At 52.2% G+C, this 19,256-nt stretch overlaps 1 protein-coding gene across 6 annotated transcripts in view; it reads right to left on the bottom strand.

The window, feature by feature from the left end:
- Positions 1-8,918: 8,918 nt before the first annotated feature.
- The window catches only part of hmgcs1 (3-hydroxy-3-methylglutaryl-CoA synthase 1 (soluble)), a 69,775-nt gene continuing 59,437 nt past the window's right edge, over positions 8,919-19,256 (bottom strand). For all 6 annotated transcript variants that reach the window (XM_072257551.1, XM_072257547.1, XM_072257546.1 and 3 more), the window contains exons 5-9: positions 17,351-17,519; positions 15,965-16,135; positions 15,637-15,869; positions 13,483-13,649; positions 8,919-9,583 (exon numbers count right to left, since the gene is read on the bottom strand). In XM_072257551.1, the coding sequence (XP_072113652.1) occupies positions 9,494-9,583; positions 13,483-13,649; positions 15,637-15,869; positions 15,965-16,135; positions 17,351-17,519 (830 nt within the window). In that variant the 3' untranslated portion in view covers positions 8,919-9,493. The remainder of the gene's footprint in view (positions 9,584-13,482; positions 13,650-15,636; positions 15,870-15,964; positions 16,136-17,350; positions 17,520-19,256) is intronic.

Here is a 19,256-nt window from a genome sequence, read left to right as displayed (position 1 = left end):
CAGCAGCACCTTCCCGACCCACAATCTCTACCAGCACCTTCCCAACCTACCATATCCACCAGCTCCTTCCCAACCCACCATCTCTACCAGCAACTACCCAACCCACCACCTCTACCAGCAACTTCCCAACCCACCACCTCTACCAGCAACTTCCCAACCCATTTCTACCAGCAACTTCCCAACCCACCATCTCTACCAGCACCTTCACGACCCACCATCTCTACCAGCACCTTCACGACCCACCACCTCCAGCAGCACCTTCCCGACCCACCACCCCTACCAGTACCTTCCCAACCCACCACCTCTACCAGCACCTTCCCCACCCACCATCTCCAGCAGCATCTTCCCAACCCACCACCACCTTCCCAACCCACCACCCCTACCAGCACGTTCCCAACTCACCATCTCCACCAGCACCTTCCCGACCCACCATCTCTACCAGCACCTTCCCAACCCATCTTCACCAGCAATTCCCAACCCACCACCTCCACCAGCACCTTCCCAGCCCATCATCTCTACCAGCACCTTCCCAACCCACCTCCACCAGCAATTTCCCAACCCACCACCTCCACCAGCACCTTCCCAACCCATCATCTCAACCAGCTCCTTCCCAAACCACCATCTCCACCAGCAATTTCCCAACCCACCACCTGCAGCAGCACCTTCCCCACCCACCACCTCCACCAGCACCTTCCCAACCCACCATCTCTACAAGCAACTTCCCAACCCACCAACTCTATCAGCACTTTCACGACCCACCACCTCCAGCAGCACCTTCCCGACGCACAACCTCCAGCAGCACCTTCCCGACCCACAATCTCTACCAGCACCTTCCCAACCCACCATATCCACCAGCTCCTTCCCAACCCACGATCTCCAGTAGCACCTTCCCAACCCACTATCTCCATTACCTTACCGACCCACCATCTCCACTAGCACCTTCCCAACCCACCATCTCTACGAGCACCTTCCCAACCACCTCTACCAGCACCTTCCCGACCCACGATCTCCACCAGAATATTCCCAACCCATTATCTCTACGAGCACCTTCCCAACCCATCCCTACCAGCACCTTCCCAACCCACAATTCTCCACCAGCAACTTCCCAACCCATCTCTACCAGCACCTTCCCAACCCACCACATCAACCAGCAACTTCCCAACCCACCATCTCTACCAGCAGCTTCCCAACCCACCATCTCTACCAGCACATTCCCAACCCACCATCTCTACCAGCAACTTCCCAACCCACCATCTCTACCAGCAACTTCCCGACCCACCATCTCTACCAGCACCTTCACGACCCACCATCTCTACCAGCACCTTCACGAACCACCAGCTCCAGCAGCACCTTCCCGACCCACCATCTCTACCAGTACCTTCCCAACCCACCACCTCTACCAGCACCTTCCCCACCCAGCACCTTCCCCACCCACCATCTCCACCAGCAACTTCCCAACCCACCAGCTCCACCACCACCTTCCCAACCCACCATCTCTACCAGCACGTTCCCAAACCACCATCTCCACCAGCACCTTCCCGACCCACCATCTCTACCAGCACCTTCCCAACCCATCTCCACCAGCAATTTCCCAACCCACCACCTCCACCAGCACCTTCCCAACCCACCATCCCTACCAGCACGTTCCCAACCCAACACCTCTACCAGCACCTTCCCCACCCACCTCTACCAGCAACTTCCCAACCCACCATTTCTACCAGCAACTTCTCAATCCACCATCTCTACCAGCACCTTCACGACCCAACACCTCCAGCAGCACCTTCCCGACACACAACTCCAGCAGCACCTTCCCGACCCAAAATCTCTACCAGCACCTTCCCAACCCACCATATCCACCAGCTCCTTCCCAACCCACCATCTCTACCAGCAACTTCCCAACCCACCACCTCTACCAGCAACTTCCCAACCCACCACCTCTACCAGCAACTTCCCAACCCATTTCTACCAGCAACTTCCCAACCCACCATCTCTACCAGAACCTTCACGACCCACCATCTCTACCAGCACCTTCACGACCCACCATCTCTACCAGCACCTTCACGACCCACAACCTCCAGCAGCACCTTCCCGACCCACCATCCATACCAGTACCTTCCCAACCCACCACCTCTACCAGCACCTTCCCCACCCAGCACCATCCTCACGCACCATCTCCAGCAGCATCTTCCCAACCCACCACCTCCACCACCACCTTCCCAACCCACCATCCCTACCAGCACGTTCCCAACCCACCATCTCCACCAGCACTTTCCCGACCCACCATCTCTACCAGCACCTTCCCGACCAACCACTTCTACCAGCAACTTCCTGACCCACAATCTCCTCCAGCACCTTTCCGACCCACCATCTCCACCAGCACCAACCCAACCACCTCTACCAGCACCTTCCCAACCCACCACCTCTCCCAGCACCTTCCCAACCCACCTCTCCCAGCACCTTACCAACACACCAACTCCAGCAGCACCTTCCCGACCCACCATCTCCACCAAAACCTTCCCGACCCACCACCTCTACAAGCACCTTCCCAACCCATCTCGAACAACACCTTCCCAACCCATCATCTCTACCAGCACTTTCCAAACCCACCATCTCCACCAGCACCTTCCCGACCCACCGTCTCTACCAGCACCTTCCCAACCCACCACATCCACCAGCACTTTCCCAACCCACCATCCCCACCAGCACCTTCCCAACCCACCATCCCCACCAGCTCCTTCCCAACCCACCACCTCTACCAGCATCTTCCCAACCCACCACTTCTTTCAGCACCTTCCCAAACAACCTCTACCAGCACCTTCCCGACCAACCACTTCTACCAGCAACTTCCTGACCCACAATCTCCTCCAGCACCTTTCCGACCCACCATCTCCACCAGCACCAGCCCAACCAGCTCTACCAGCACCTTCCCGACCTACCATCTCCACCAGAACCTTCCCAAAGCACTATCTCTACGAGCACCTTCCCAACCCACCATCCCTACCAGCACCTTCCCAACCCACCATTCTCCACCAGCACCTTCCCGAACCACCATCTCCACCAACACCTTCCCGACAAACCCTCTACAACAGCACCTTCCCAACCCACCATCTCTCCCAGCACCTTCCCAACCCACCTCTCCCAGCACCTTACCAACACACCAACTCCAGCAGCACCTTCCCGACCCACCATCTCCACCAAAACCTTCCCGACCCACCACCTCTACAAGCACCTTCCCAACCCACCATCTCGAACAGCACCTTCCCAACCCATCATCTCTACCAGCACTTTCCAAACCCACCATCTCCACCAGCACCTTCCCGACCCACCGTCTCTACCAGCACCTTCCCAACGCACCACATCCACCAGCACTTTCCCAACCCACCACTTCTTTCAGCACCTTCCCAAACAACCTCTACCAGCACCTTCCCGACCAACCACTTCTACCAGCAACTTCCTGACCCACAATCTCCTCCAGCACCTTTCCGACCCACCATCTCCACCAGCACCAGCCCAACCAGCTCTACCAGCACCTTCCCGACCCACCATCTAAACCAGAACCTTCCCAAAGCACTATCTCTACGAGCACCTTCCCAACCCACCATCCCTACCAGCACCTTCCCAACCCACCATTCTCCACCAGCACCTTCCCGAACCACCATCTCCACCAACACCTTCCCGACAAACCCTCTACAACAGCACCTTCCCAACCCGCCATCTCCACCAGCACCTTCCCAACCCACCATCTCCACCAGCACCTTCCCGACCCATCACCTCTACCAGCACCTTCCCAACCCACCATCTCTACTAGCATCTTCCGGACCCACCATCTCCACCAACACCTTCCCAACCCACTTCTACCAGCACCTTCCCAACCCACCACCTCTCCCAGCATCTTCCCAACACAACTCTAGCAGCACCTTCCCGACCCACCATCTCCACCAAAACCTTCCTGACCCACCACCTCTACAAGCACCTTCCCAACCCACCATCTCGAACAGCACCTTCCCAACCCTAAATCTCTACCAGCACTTTCCAAACCCACCATCCCCACCAGCACCTTCCCGACCCACCGTCTCTACCAGCACCTTCCCAACCCACCACATCCACCAGCACTTTCCCAACCCACCATCCCCACCAGCACCTTCCCAACCCAGCAAATTCCCAACTCACCATCTCCACCAGCACCATCCCAACCCAGCACCTTCCCAACCCACCATCTCCACCAGCACCATCCCAACCCACCACCTCGACCAGCACCTTTCCAATCCACCATCTCTACCGGCACCTTCCCGACCAACCACCTCTACCAGCAACTTCCTGACCCACAATCTCCTCCAGCACCTTTCCGACCCACCATCTCCACCAGCACCAGCCCAACCACCTCTACCAGCACCTTCCCGACACACCATCTCCACTAGAACCTTCCCAACCCACTATCTCTACGAGCACCTTCCCGACAAACCCTCTCCAACAGCACCTTCCGAACCCACCATCTCTACCAGCAACTTCCCAACCCATCTCTACTAGCACCTTCCCAACCCACCATATCTACCAGCAACTTCCCAACCCAACATCTCTACCAGCACCTTCCCAACCCACCATCTCTACCAGCACCTTCCCAATCCACCATCTCTACCAGCACCTTCCCAACCCACCATCTCGACCAGCAACTTCCCAACCCACCATCTCTACCAGCAACTTCCCGACCCACCATCTCTACCAGCAACTTCACGACCCACCATCTCTACCAGCACCTTCCCGACCCACCACCTCCACCACCACCTTCCCAACCCACCATCCCTACCGGCACGTTCCCAACCCACCACCTCTACCAGCACCTTCCCCACCCACCACCTCCACCTTCCCAACCCACCACCTCTACCAGCAACTTCCCAACCCACCATCTCTACCAGCAACTTCCCAACCCACCACCTCTACCAGCAACTTCCCAACCCACCATTTCTACCAGCAACTTCCCAACCCACCATCTCTACCAGCACCTTCACCACCCACCACCTCCAGCAGCACCTTCCTGACGCACAACCTCCAGCAGCTCCTTCGCAACCCACCATCTCCACCAGCACCTTCGCAACCCACCATCTCTACCAGCAACTTCCCAACCCACCATCTCTACCAGCCACTTCCCAGCCCACCACCTCTACCAGCACCTTCCCAACACAACAACTCCAGCAGCACCTTCCCGACCCACCATCCCCACCAGCACCTTCCCAACCCAGCACATTCCCAACTCACCATCTCCACCAGCACCATCCCAACCCAGCACCTTCCCAATCCACCATCTCCACCAGCACCATCCCAACCCACCACCTCGACCAGCACCTTTCCAATCCACCATCTCCACCGGCACCTTCCCGACCAACCACCTCTACCAGCAACTTCCTGACCCACAATCTCCTCCAGCACCTTTCCAACCCACCATCTCCACCAGCACCATCCCAACCCACCACCTCGACCAGCACCTTTCCAATCCACCATCTCTACCGGCACCTTCCCGACCAACCACCTCTACCAGCAACTTCCTGACCCACAATCTCCTCCAGCACCTTTCCGACCCACCATCTCCACCAGCACCAGCCCAACCACCTCTACCAGCACCTTCCCGACACACCATCTCCACTAGAACCTTCCCAACCCACTATCTCTACGAGCACCTTCCCGACAAACCCTCTCCAACAGCACCTTCCGAACCCACCATCTCTACCAGCAACTTCCCAACCCATCTCTACTAGCACCTTCCCAACCCACCATATCTACCAGCAACTTCCCAACCCAACATCTCTACCAGCACCTTCCCAACCCACCATCTCTACCAGCACCTTCCCAATCCACCATCTCTACCAGCACCTTCCCAACCCACCATCTCGACCAGCAACTTCCCAACCCACCATCTCTACCAGCACGTTCCCAACCCACCACCTCTACCAGCACCTTCCCCACCCACCACCTCCACCTTCCCAACCCACCACCTCTACCAGCAACTTCCCAACCCACCATCTCTACCAGCAACTTCCCAACCCACCACCTCTACCAGCAACTTCCCAACCCACCATTTCTACCAGCAACTTCCCAACCCACCATCTCTACCAGCACCTTCACCACCCACCACCTCCAGCAGCACCTTCCTGACGCACAACCTCCAGCAGCTCCTTCGCAACCCACCATCTCCACCAGCACCTTCGCAACCCACCATCTCTACCAGCAACTTCCCAACCCACCATCTCTACCAGCCACTTCCCAGCCCACCACCTCTACCAGCACCTTCCCAACACAACAACTCCAGCAGCACCTTCCCGACCCACCATCCCCACCAGCACCTTCCCAACCCAGCACATTCCCAACTCACCATCTCCACCAGCACCATCCCAACCCAGCACCTTCCCAATCCACCATCTCCACCAGCACCATCCCAACCCACCACCTCGACCAGCACCTTTCCAATCCACCATCTCCACCGGCACCTTCCCGACCAACCACCTCTACCAGCAACTTCCTGACCCACAATCTCCTCCAGCACCTTTCCAACCCACCATCTCCACCAGCACCAGCCCAACCACCTCTACCAGCACCTTCACGACTCACCATCTCCACTAGAACCTTCCCAACCCACTATCTCTACGAGCACCTTCCCAACCCACCATCCCTACCAGCACCTTCCCAACCCACCATTCTCCACCAGCACCTTCCCGACCCACCATCTCCACCAACACCTTCCCGACAAACCCTCTCCAACAGCACCTTCCCAACCCACCATATCTACCAGCACTTTCCTTACCCACCATCTCTACCAGCACCTTCCTGACCCACCATCTCCACCAGCACTTTCCCGACCCACCATCTCTACCAGCACCTTCCCAACCCATCATCTCCACCAGCACCTTCCCAACCCACCACCTCTACCAGCACCTTCCTGACCCATCTCCACCAGTACCTTCCCAACGCACCATCTCCACCAGCACCTTCCCTACTCATCACCTCTACCATTGACTTTCCCTCCCGGCCACACATCATCCTGAATTGTAAATACATCCCTATTCCTTCACTGTCACCGGGTCCAAACTCTGGAACTCCCTCCCTAACAGCACCATGGGTGTAACTCTCACCTCAAGGACTGCAGCGCTTCAAGAAGGTAGCTCACCAACACTTTCTGAAGGACGAGGAGGGAGGGGTTAATGAAATACTGGCTCGACCTGCAAACCTCACATCCCCCATATTATTCACAGAACAGGTGCTGGTCCTCTCACCAACACTTTCTGAAGGACGACTAGGGAGAGGTTAATTAAATATTGGTTCAGCCTACAAATCCCACATCCCCTGTGTTATTCACAGAACAGGACACCACAGGAAAAGGCCCCCTGGCCCACAATGTTGTACTGAACACATTAAATTAATAATTGAATGGTTAACCGATCTGTTTGCCTACAGAATGTCCATATCTCCTTTTTCCTCATATTTATGTGCCAATCAAAATGTCTCTTAAATGTTCCAAATGTCTCTGCTTCTACCAGCACGAGACAGCACATTCCAGGCACCCACCACTGCATGTAACAACTTGACCCTCACATCTCCTTTAAAATTATCCCCTCACCTTAAATGCACACCCTCTGGTAAGTCAAGTCACTTCAACCCTTGAAAAATGGTATTGTCTGTCCAGTCTACCTATGCCTCTCATCTTATAAACTCTTATCAGATCTCTCATCTCCCACTGCCCCAGAGAAAACACCCAGTTTGTCCAACCTCTCATGCCCTCTAATCTAGGTCAACATCCTGATAAACCTCCTCTGCACTCTCTCTAAAGCTTCGACATCCTTCCAATAAACGAACGACCAGAATTGTATGCAATACTCCAGATGCAGCATAACTACAGTTTTATAAAACCACAACATAACTTCCTGATTTAGTTGGCAAAGCAATCCTATTACCTTGTTCTTCCACAGTTACTACTGGTATCACCTCAAAGTGCTTCAGAATCAAGCAGTTAGATTCAAGCTGAGAATCTCACTGCCAGAGTTCACATCCTCTTGCTCACAAACACCTTCTCTCAAGGCAGCATCTCTGGAGGGATGTAAACAGTTGCAAACCGAGGCCCTTCATCAGTACCGGCAGTTCCTCCAGCATTTTGTGCTTGTTACCCTGGGACCCCAATCTTGTGGCTTTCTCAGAGATGGGGCAAGAGGAAGTTTAGATACAAAGTCAAGGCAAGGTAAATATTGGAGTCAACACCAAAGACCTCTGGAAAGCAGGCGCTCAAAGAGGATGACTGAGAACATTCTTTTAAAAAGAAAGTCTTAAGGTTGTCAGAGTCAGAGGATGGGGAGGCATAGTGAGGATATTAAATGTTCCCAACAGCATGCATCTCAAATAGCCTCTGACAACCAAGTCCAGCTCCCATCCTTCCCATGTGGCTTGGCTACTAAGCCCAGCAGTACCGTTTCTACTGACAGAATGGACAAAGGCAGGTTACTCGCACCTTAAAACCAGTCGCTTCAGGCAGATGGGGCTCATCAGCTGTGGTTGGCAGCTCATCTGGAAGGAAAAATCAGATCTCAAACCTCCGCTGCCTTGGGGCTATACCCACTCGTGGGTATAGCCGCAAGGAGTAAACCCAGAGGTAAAAATCCAGAGCTGGTGTAAGGCAGTCCTACGTTGAGTTCAACACTGACTGGCAACTCCTGTGACGCCGCCGATGCCAAACTGTACCAGTCTCTGCCGTTCTTTTAGATTCATCAGCTGCATGGAGAGGGGAAGCCTGGTGCATGGACAACAGTTTGCTCTCCATATGATACTGCCCTGGCTTGCAGATCAAATATAGACGGCTAGGACACAACCTCATGGTCGACCTCAACCAACAGAGGCCTCACTACCCACCTCCCCTGCTCTAGGAAACCAAATTCACAAGCTGTTTGTATATATTTTTATTTAAAAAGAACTTTACAATGGATCCTAGATTTGTTAACACATTTTGTGTTTTGGATGTAGTTTAATTAACGTTTCTTTTTACACAGCGGATTAAATTAAATCCCAACAGCTCGATAGTCACAAACAGCAGCTGGGGGTAGGGGGGACGGCTGAACAGCAGTGCACGTCATTGACTCTGGTGCCAACTCACTGTGCATACTGAACTCTCAGCTAGAATATCGAACAGCTAAATTACAGAGCATATAAACAGGTGGGGGTACGAGGGGCAGCTCCAAACGCACCCCAGCACCAGACAACAAACAGAATTAAAAATAATTACAGCGTCTGATTGCAAATAAAATGTAACAGCCGATGGGCATTGGGGGCAAGGGGTACACACACCAACTGTACATCAAGGCAACCGGCCCGCAGAATTCCCATGCAATCCTTCCCTGGATTCCGGCCGTGAGCCAGTGACCTTGCTTCTGGAGGGATCGATCTCCGGTCGCAGTGGGGTGGTGCTGGGCGGATTCTCTCCCCCTCCCCACCTATCCCATCCGTGGGGGTGTGTGGTCAGTCAGTGGCCTCCGTTGGTGACGCTCGCGGTGCCAGGCTGGGAGGCCATCGCTGGGATCCTGGGCATTTTTTTCGCTGGACTGGGTGCAGACTGGGAAAGAAGGTGAATATCGTTAGACGCATAGTTGTGAAAATAGTGCTGGTGTGTGGAGACTGCCCCCTGCAAGTTCACTCACTACTTCCATTATAATCGTCCTTCACAGAAATCCAAGTTCACTGTCTTTACAAATTACTAATAATGTTCTTTCACCCTTTATTTAGAAACTTAGAGACACAGCACAGAACAGACCCTTCCAGCCCACCAAGCTGCACCACCCAGCAACCCCTGAATTAACCCCAGCTCATCACAGGACAACGTACAATGATCAATTAACCTACAAACCCATACGTCTGTGGACTGTGGGAGCAAACCCACACGCACAGGGGAAGAAGGTACAAACTTTTTTACAGAGGATGCTGGATTTGAACCCCAAACTCCAGTGCCCCAAGCTGTAATAGCATTGCACGAACTACTACGTAGTTTGTTTTACCCTGTTCCAGCTCAAAGCGCTGTGGAATGATTTGATCTGTATGGGAGACTGAGAACTGAATCTCAGTACATGGTGACCATCATAAATCAGTGCAATGCGAGATACTGCCAATGGTGGGAGGGATGTGTCCATGTGACGTCAGGTAGTGTAGCGGCTACTGCAATTGCCTTACAGTGTCAGTGATAACCCATTGCGGTTCAATTCCCACCGCTGTCTGTAAGGAGTTTGCACGTTCTCCCAGTGACCGTGTAGGCTCCCTCCCACAGTCCATAGACATAGTTACGGGCAGACTACGTTGGCGGCAGAAGTGTGGTGACACTTGCACAATCCTTACTGATTTGATTTAATGCAAACAAAGCATTTCACTGCATGTTTCAATGTTTGATGTACACGTGACAAACACAGCTGATCTTTTAAAAAAAATCAATAAACTTATGACAAATTTGCTAATCTATTACCGTAGTTGTGACAAGATAACAGGAACTCCTGACCTCATAATCTACCTTGTTATGACCTTACATCTTGTCTGCCTGCACTGCACTTTCTCTGTAACTGTTACACTTTACTCTGCATTCTGTTATTGTTTTCCCTCGTTCTACCTCAATGTTCTGTGCAATGATGTGATCTATATGAACAGTATGCAAGGCAAGATTTTCACTGTACCTCAATTCATGTTACCAATTGAAACCGCCCCCAGCCCCGAGAGTGTCCTGCAATTTGTCCACAATCCCACACCACCTCAATTCAACCCCTCCCCCGAGAGTTCCATGCACCTCACCCACAACCCCACAATTCAACCCCTCCGCTGAGTTTCATGCACCTCACCCACAACCCCACATCACCTCAATTCACATGCCACTGCCCCTCGGTCATCACCACCCACCTTTCCCACTACTTCACATCCCCACCCACCCACCCAACCCCTGCCTCCAGCCTTCAACCACTCTCCTAATGTCGCTCCATCCCCCTCTCTCAACCCAACAGTTCGCTGTAATCCCAATCACCTCCCATACTCCACATACAGTATAACACCATTCAGAGAATATAAAACTCTACAGCAGAGTACATGTCCCTTGGCCCATGACCTTTTAGCCAGAGCCACAACCCTTCCCTCCCACATAGCCCTCCATTTTTTTAAATCTGTGCCTATCGATGGATGGCAGGGTGGAGATACGTCTCTACCAAAGGAGGTGCAAGGCACTCCTTCCCTCTGCTGGACTGCAGGTCACCCTTGGGCAAGTATCACATCTGCTTAGCCCCCTGATCAGGATCACATGAAGCCATGGGAGCAGGCGGTGGATGGTCAAGTGAGAAACTGGTGCATATCAAGTCCTGGTTATGTGACCACTGATGCCAGGCAGACAATCTCTGAAAGTATTGATAATGGCCAGGATCACCCATCTTGTGAAGGCACTGCCTGGAATAAGTTAATGGTAAACCACTTCTGTAGAAAAATTTGCCAAGAACAATCATGGCTTTGAAAAGACCATGATTGCCCACGTCACATGGCACGGCCCATAATGATGGTGATGATGTGCCTAACTAGGAGTTGTCCCTATTGTATCTGCCTCTACCATCATGCATCAACTGCTCTGTGTAAAAAAACCTACCTTTGACATCCCCTCTATATTTGCCTCCTTGTTCATCAGTCACTGAAAGTAAGCATGCAGGTACAGCAGGCAGTGAAGAAAGCTAATGGCACGTTGGCCTTCATAACAAGGGGAGTTGAGTATAGGAGCAAAGAGGTCCTTCTGCAGCTGTACAGGGCCCTGGTGAGACCACACCTGGAGTATTGTGTGCAGTTTTGGTCTCCAAATTTGAGGAAGGACATTCTTGCTATTGAGGGAGTGCAGCGTAGGTTCACAAGGTTAATTACAGGGATGGCGGGGCTGTCATATGTTGAAAGATTGGAGTGACTGGGCTTGTATACACTGGAATTTAGAAGGATGAGAGGGGATCTGATTGAAACATATAAGATTATTTAGGGATTGGACATGCTAGAGGCAGGAAACATGTTCCCGATGTTGGGGGAGTCTAGAACCAGAGGCCACAGCTTAAGAATAAGGGGTAGACCATTTAGAACGGAGTTGAGGAAAAACTTTTTCACACAGAGAGTTGTGGATCTATGGAATGCTCTGCCTCAGAGGGCAGTGGAGGCCAATTCTCTGGATGCTTCCAAGAAAGAGTTAGATAGAGCTCTTAAAGATAGTGGAGTCAAGGGATATGGGGAGAAGGCAGGAATGGGGTGCTGATTGTAGGTGATCAGTCATGATCACAGTGAATGGCGGTGCTGGCTCAAAGGGCTGAATGGCCTACTCCTGCACCTACTGTCTATTGTCTATTGGCTCCAATCATCCTAACATAAGGATGCCTCCTTATATTAGCCATTTCCGCCCTGGGAAAAAGTCTCTGGCTGTCCACATGGGCGATGTCTCTTATCATCTGGTCTACCTCTATCCAGTTGTCTCTCATTCTCCCTCCTTATAACATTCAAGGCCATTTGCCCATCAAATACCTGTAAGATCTCAGATCAATCCCAGTAATCCCATTCACCACATTTCTCTCTCGTGTCCACCAACACTCTTTACGTTCTTCTACCTCTCACCCTCTCACTCCAGTGGTAATTAACCCCGACCCACATGTCACTGGGATGTGGGAGGAAACCCATCAGGTGTAGAACGTGCAAACTCCACAGGACAGCAGCAAAGGTTGGGATCGAACCTGGCTCTCTAGAACTGTGAGGCAGCATCCAAAACTACATTGAAGCCCCTCTCCGTTCTCTATCCTCCCTCCTGTTGTTCCTCACCCCTCATTGTGGTGTGAGGAGAGAACCAGAACACCCAGGAAAACAGGCAAACCCCACACAAGGATAGCAGCAAATGTCAGGATCAAACCCGGTCACTAGAGTTGTGGAACAGCAGCTCTAACCAGTGTGCCACTGAGCTGTTCCAAACTACACTGGAGCCTAGCTCTCTCTCCCTTCAGCTCCAGAACATCATCCACCCTCCTCCACTGCACCCCTCCAGTACCAACCCCATCCCTTATGCCTCTGTTCCCCGCCTCACCCCTCTGTCCACTCGCATCCATTGCCTTCCTCCTCCTCTCCCACTCTGACACCTGCCGCTGCCATTTCCCCATCTGTATCCTACCCCATTTATTTATTTAGAGAACAGGTCCTTCCGGCTCTTTGAGCTGCACCACCCAGCAACTCACCAATTTAATCCCAGCCTAATCACGGGACAATTTACAACGACCAATTAACCTACTAACCTGTACATCGCTGGACTCTGGGAGGAAACGCACACACTCACAGGAAAGAATGTACAAACTTGTTCACAGAGGACACTGGAGCTTTGATGACCCGAGGACACAACAGTGTGGTGTTAACCGCTAGGCTATCTTGGTGCCCCAACCCTCCGACACCGATCCCACCCTCACCCTCCCTGACACCCTCCCCTACCTCTGCAGTGGCAGGGTTGCTGTGGTGCGTGCCGACTGGTGCCTCGAGGCTCCCGTTCTCCAGGAAGGGGCGACGTGCGTAGTCCCTCCGGTGCTTCTCGTCCACACCGGTCAGGTACCAGGTACCGGGAAACAGGTCCTCCACTGCACCCTGGGGCTGCTGTCCGGCTGTAGGGTGAGGATGGGGGTGGAGGTGGGGGGAGAGGAGACAACATGATCAGCAGATTCAGCAAACATTCAGCAGGGAAGACTCATCTCTGAATATGCGAAGGCTTTTGGTATGTCACCAGACTCTTGCAAATTTCTACAGATGTACGGTGGAGTGCGTTCGGACTGGTTAAATCAGCGTCAGGTATGGAGGGACTACTGCAGAGGGTTGCAAGCTCAGCCAGCTCCATCATGGGCACAAGGCTCCCCAGCACCGAGGACACCTTCAAAGGTGGCATCCATTATTAAGGGACCCCATCACCTAATACGTGCCCCCTTCTCATTGCTACCATCAAGATGGTGGTCCAAGACCCTGAAGACTCTCACTTAGCAACTGAGGAGCAGCTTCTTCCCCTCCGCCATCAGATTTCTGAATGGACAATGAACCCTTGTACACTGCCTCACTATTTTTTCCTTTATTTTCGCTGTCTTTTTGCACGATTTATTTAATTTAAATTCTTTATGCAGCACTGTGCAAAAGTCTAAGGCATATATTTTATTTATATATATATATATACACACACACACAGTTAGGGTGCCTAAGATTTTTCAACAGCACTGTATTACAGTCAACGTGGCACAGAGAGTGGGTTTGTAAATCTGGTAGGAGCAAAGGATGTTGGGATTGGCGAGGGTGGAGTGCTGTGGGAGGGGTGGCGGAGAAGGAGTGCAGGGGTGGGGGGGGGGGTTGTGGCGTGGGTGCAGACACACCCAGCTCTGAGACACCAGGCAAGGTCATTTGATTCCAAACAGTTGGTTTATTGATCATTACAGAATGTCTCTCTGGTGCTTCCCACTCCCTTCTCTCTCCCTCCCCTTTCCCCAACCATGATTCCCCTCTCCCTGCCCGCTTCCCACTCTCAGCCCACAACAGAGACCCATATCAGAATCAGGTTTACCATCACTCACATAGGTCATGAACTTTGATTTTTTTTTGCAGCAACGGTACAGTGCAATACATAAAATTACTGCAGTACTGTGCAAAAGTCTTAAGCACTCTATGTATGTGCAGGAGACAGTGCTATATATACATTTCTTATTGTAATTATGTATTGTAATGTACTGTTGCTGAAAAATAACATATTTCAAGGCATACACAGATATTAAACCTGATTCTGATTCAATACGTGAGGGGATGCACATTGGGAAGAACAGTCAGGATGAGTTACAGTTGCGTAGGGCAGGGCCCTGGGAAGTACTAAAGAACAAGCCCAAATCCAGCTCCAGGTCTGCAGAAGACAAGCCTGTCCTGGGGTTACGGGACTGCGTACGCGTGTGGGTGGGGGAAAGGAACAGGGCTTGTTTTTGTCGTTGTTTTGGTGCTGTTGTGTTCTGCTGAGCATTGTGGCTGTGCTGTATAGGCACCTGAACGTATGGTGATACTCTCGGGCTGCCCCTACCCATGGGTGTCTCCTCTTCTCTTTTTCTTAGGCCAATCACCTCCGTCCTGGGCCAGTCCTTCACGTTGTCCCCAGGTGTAGTCCATCTTTAAAGATCCTTCCTCTCCCAGGGAGGAGGGCGTTGGAGATTTTGCACCTCTGGGTTTTTAACGGGATGGGGATCGCTCCGATGGTTGAGAAGGGGCTGGTCTCAGCTGAGCTACTGACCCAGGGAGGCTGGTACCCAGGCCGGCTGCGACTGAGCTGCCCCCACCCTCTCCAGCGCTGCGGGGCAGACAGTTCCAGCACTTGGAGGAAGCGACGATGAAGTCGCGGTGATGTATGTCTGAGGCAGGATGGGGGAAGCAGCAGCTGCAGGTGATGATGCTCACCACGCCTGCAGCCCCAGTCCTCCTTGATGGGAGAGCCCCAGGGTTGGAATGATAACCTATTGGGGGGTCGGTGGTGTTGAGACAGGGGTGCAGTGGAGGCAGGGGTTGGGACAGCAGAAGGGAAAGGGGGGTTGAATGTGAGGAAGGAACACCCCCTACTTGAGCCGGTGACCTTACCCAGGTGGTGGGTGTCCTCTCTCATCTTCATGCTGGTGGCGAAGACCTCCGGCGCAATCTTCTTGCGCGAATTGAGTCGGGCCTGCAGGTCCGACAGGCTGCCCACCAGCCTGTCCAGAGCCGAGCCAGGGGCTGCGTCCTGAGTCACCCGCAGGGAGTAGAGGGTGGCTGCCAATCCCGATCCATAGGAGAACAGTCCGATCCTCTGCCCTGCCAGCTGCTTTGCCGAACGCCTGCAGTGGTGGGGAAAGGGGGAGACGTCAGCCATCAGAGGCGAAGTGTGGTGTACAGAAAACGCGGCTCTCTTCCAGAGTTTCGAGGTACTTACTGCGCCAGGATGGCGGACAGGCAGCCGTAGACGGAGGGTGTGTACATGTTGCCATTCTGGTTGGAGACCATTAGCGAGGGCTGCGTCTTCTCTTTGAAGATCTCGGCGCTGGCCTTCAGAAAGGCCTTTTCCACGTCCCTGTCGAAGTACGTGTCCTCCAGCTTCACGTCCCTGTCACAGAGTGCACACAGCTCGTTAGTCCCAGCAGGTGTCCCCGCTCGCAGCCCGCAATCCCAGCAGGCGTCCCTGCACACTGCCCACAATCCCAGCAGGACCACACAGCTCGTTAGCCCCAGCATGACTCCTCATGAGCTGCTCTCAATCTCTCTTACTAATCAAGAATCTATCAGTCTCTGCCGTAAATAAAAGCGATGATTTGACCTCCACTGCTGTCTGTGGTAACTAATTCCTCAGATTCACTATCCTCTGGCTAAAGAAATTCATCTTCAGCTGTGTTTCTTTTATGTATTTAGAGATACAGTGCGGAACAGGCCCAATCAGCCACGTCACCTGGTAACCCACTGATTTAACCCCAGCCTAATCGCAGGATGATTTACAATGACTACCTTACTGGCCCTTACACCTTTGGACTGTGGGAAGGAACCCACACGTACACACGGGGAGATTGTACAGACTTTCTAATACAGGACGTCGAACTCTGATGCCTCGAGCTATAATAGTGCTGCACTAACCACTACGCTACATCAAAGGGGTGTCCCTTTATTCTGAGGCTGTGCCCTCTGGTCCTCGACTCTCCTGCTTGTGGAAACATCTTCTCTACGTCCTTGCAAATAATCTATTTCCCTCCACAGATGCTGCCTGAGTCACTGAGTACCTCCAATTTCCAGTATCTGCAGTCACTTGTGTCTCATTCATTATTGAGTGGAAACAGGCCCTTCGGCCCATTGAGTCTGTGCTGAACAGTAAGAGCTTGAGGAGATTTGACACGTCACCAGAAATTGTTGCAAATTCATACAGATTTATGGTGGAGAGCATTCTGACTGATTGTGTCAATATGGAGGCTCCAACAGGCCGGATTGCAAAAGGTGGCAGAGGGCTGTAAACTTAGTCAGATTCATCAGTGACACAACCTGGATATGCTCAAAACACGATGCCTCAAGAATGGCAGCAACCATTACCACTGAGGACGTGCTCTCTTCTCATTACTACCATCAAGGAGCAGGTACAGGAGCCTGAAGACACACACAGCGTCTCAGGAACAGCTTCTTCTCTACCATCAGATTTCTCCGTGAACTTACCTCACTATTGTTAAAAATACATATTCTTATTGTAATTTATAGTAATCTTTATGCCTTGCACTGCATTGCTGGCACATTTCACAAGGAGCCAGTGTTTATTAACGAAACCAATTGGGAACCCACTCACCTGAAGGCCTCCAGGCCACTGAAGATGCCGCTGTCAGTGTTAGGCTTCGAGTCACGGAGGAAGTCATTGAGCAGCAGGCGGGCCACTGACTTCTGGACCAGTTTGCAGTAGGGGGTGTGGAACACCAAGTAGTCGAAGTCCTGCAGAGTGAACCGGGCATCGCTACCCTCTGAAACACAACGCACAGGATACAGCACTGCCATCAAAACCGTACCGGCTGGTCAATTCACACCCACCACGGGAGGGCCATTCACCCCATCAACTCCCTCCTTGCACCTTCAGAGAGTTGCTCCTGCACACAAAACTAACCTCAACAAAGCTCACCTCTGTCCCAGGATACTGACGGACATTTACCGCTGTACCATTGAGAGCATACTCACCAACCGCATCTCAGTGTGGTATGGTAATCGTTCTGTATCAGACCGCAAAGCACTCCAGCGTGACAACTGCCCAGCGGATTATCGGCACCCAATTGCCTACCACTGAGAACATCTACCATAAACGCTGCCTGGGCAGGGCGAAAAGCATCATCAGGGATGCATCTCACCCTAACCATGGACTTTTTACTCTCCTCCCATCCAGTAGGCGCTACAGGAGCCTCCACTCCCACACCAGCAGGCACAGGAAAAGCTTCTTCCTTGAGGCTGTGACACTGCTGAACCTCTCATCACGGCGCTAAGCAGTATTGCATCCGTATTGTACTGTCTCAGTACTTTTATATTTGTGTGCTGTAGCACTTTTTTTGTTCGCAGTTATTTTGTAAATAACACTATTCTTTGCATTTCTGGTCAGATGCTAAATGCATTTCATTGGCTTTGTATCTGTACTCGACACAATGACAATAAAGTTGAATCTAATCTAATCAGAACCAGAGGGCACAGTTTAAGAATAAGGGGTAGGCCATTTAGAACGGAGTTGAGGAAAAACTTTTTCCACACAGAGAGTGGTGGATACATGGAATGCTCTGCCCCAGAAGGCTGTGGAGGCCAAGTCTCTGGATGCTTTCAAAAAAGAGATGGATAGAGCTCTTAAAGATAGTGGAATCAAAGGTTATGGGGATAAGGCAGGAACTGGATACTGATTGTGGGTGATCAGCCATGATCACAGTGAATGGTGGTGCTGGCTCGAAGGGCTGAATAGCCTACTCCTGCACCTATTGTCTAATCTACCATTCAGTCACAGAACATTAAAGAATAGGAACAAGCCCTATGATTAAACTAATTAAATTCCGCACTAAACCAATTCCTTCTGCCCACACAATATCTGTATCCCTCCATTCCCTGCATTAAGAGCCTGTCAGATGCCTCTAAGGCATCTACCTCCACCACCACCCTGAGCAGTACTTCTAGGCAACCACCACCCTCCATGGCAAGGCCACCCTGAGGTCGCAGGAGCAACACCTCAGATTCCATCTAGGTAGCATCCAACCTGATGGCATGAATATCAAATTCTTTATTCAGTAAGATTCCCACCCCTCCTCCCTCTTCTTCTATATCTCGCTCTGGCCTATCACCTCCCCCTGGTCCCCCTCCTCCTTCCCTTTCTCCTATGGTCCACCCTTCTCTCCTATTAGATTCCTTCTCCAGCCCTTTACCTTTCCCACCACCTGACTTTACCTATCACCTCCAGCTATCCTCCTTCCCCTCCCCACACCATTTTATTCTGGCACCTTCCTTTTCACTCTTGGCCTGAAACGTCAACTGTTCATTCATTTTTATAGATGCAGGCTGACCGGCTGTGTTCCTCCAGCATTTTGCGTGTGTTACCCACCTCTCATTGTGTAAAAAACTTGCGACACATCTCCCTGAGCTTTCCCTCCATCATCTTAAATGCATGCCCTCTCACATTAGACGTTTCAGGCCTGGGAAAAGGATGGCAACACACACCAAAGTTGCTGGTGAACGCA

The sequence above is a fragment of the Mobula birostris genome, chromosome 5 (genome assembly GCF_030028105.1).
Source record: "Mobula birostris isolate sMobBir1 chromosome 5, sMobBir1.hap1, whole genome shotgun sequence".
NCBI classification, from domain to species: domain Eukaryota; kingdom Metazoa; phylum Chordata; class Chondrichthyes; order Myliobatiformes; family Myliobatidae; genus Mobula; species Mobula birostris.
Note: the sequence above shows the minus strand (reverse complement) of the source record. Positions and strands in the feature narration are given on the sequence as shown.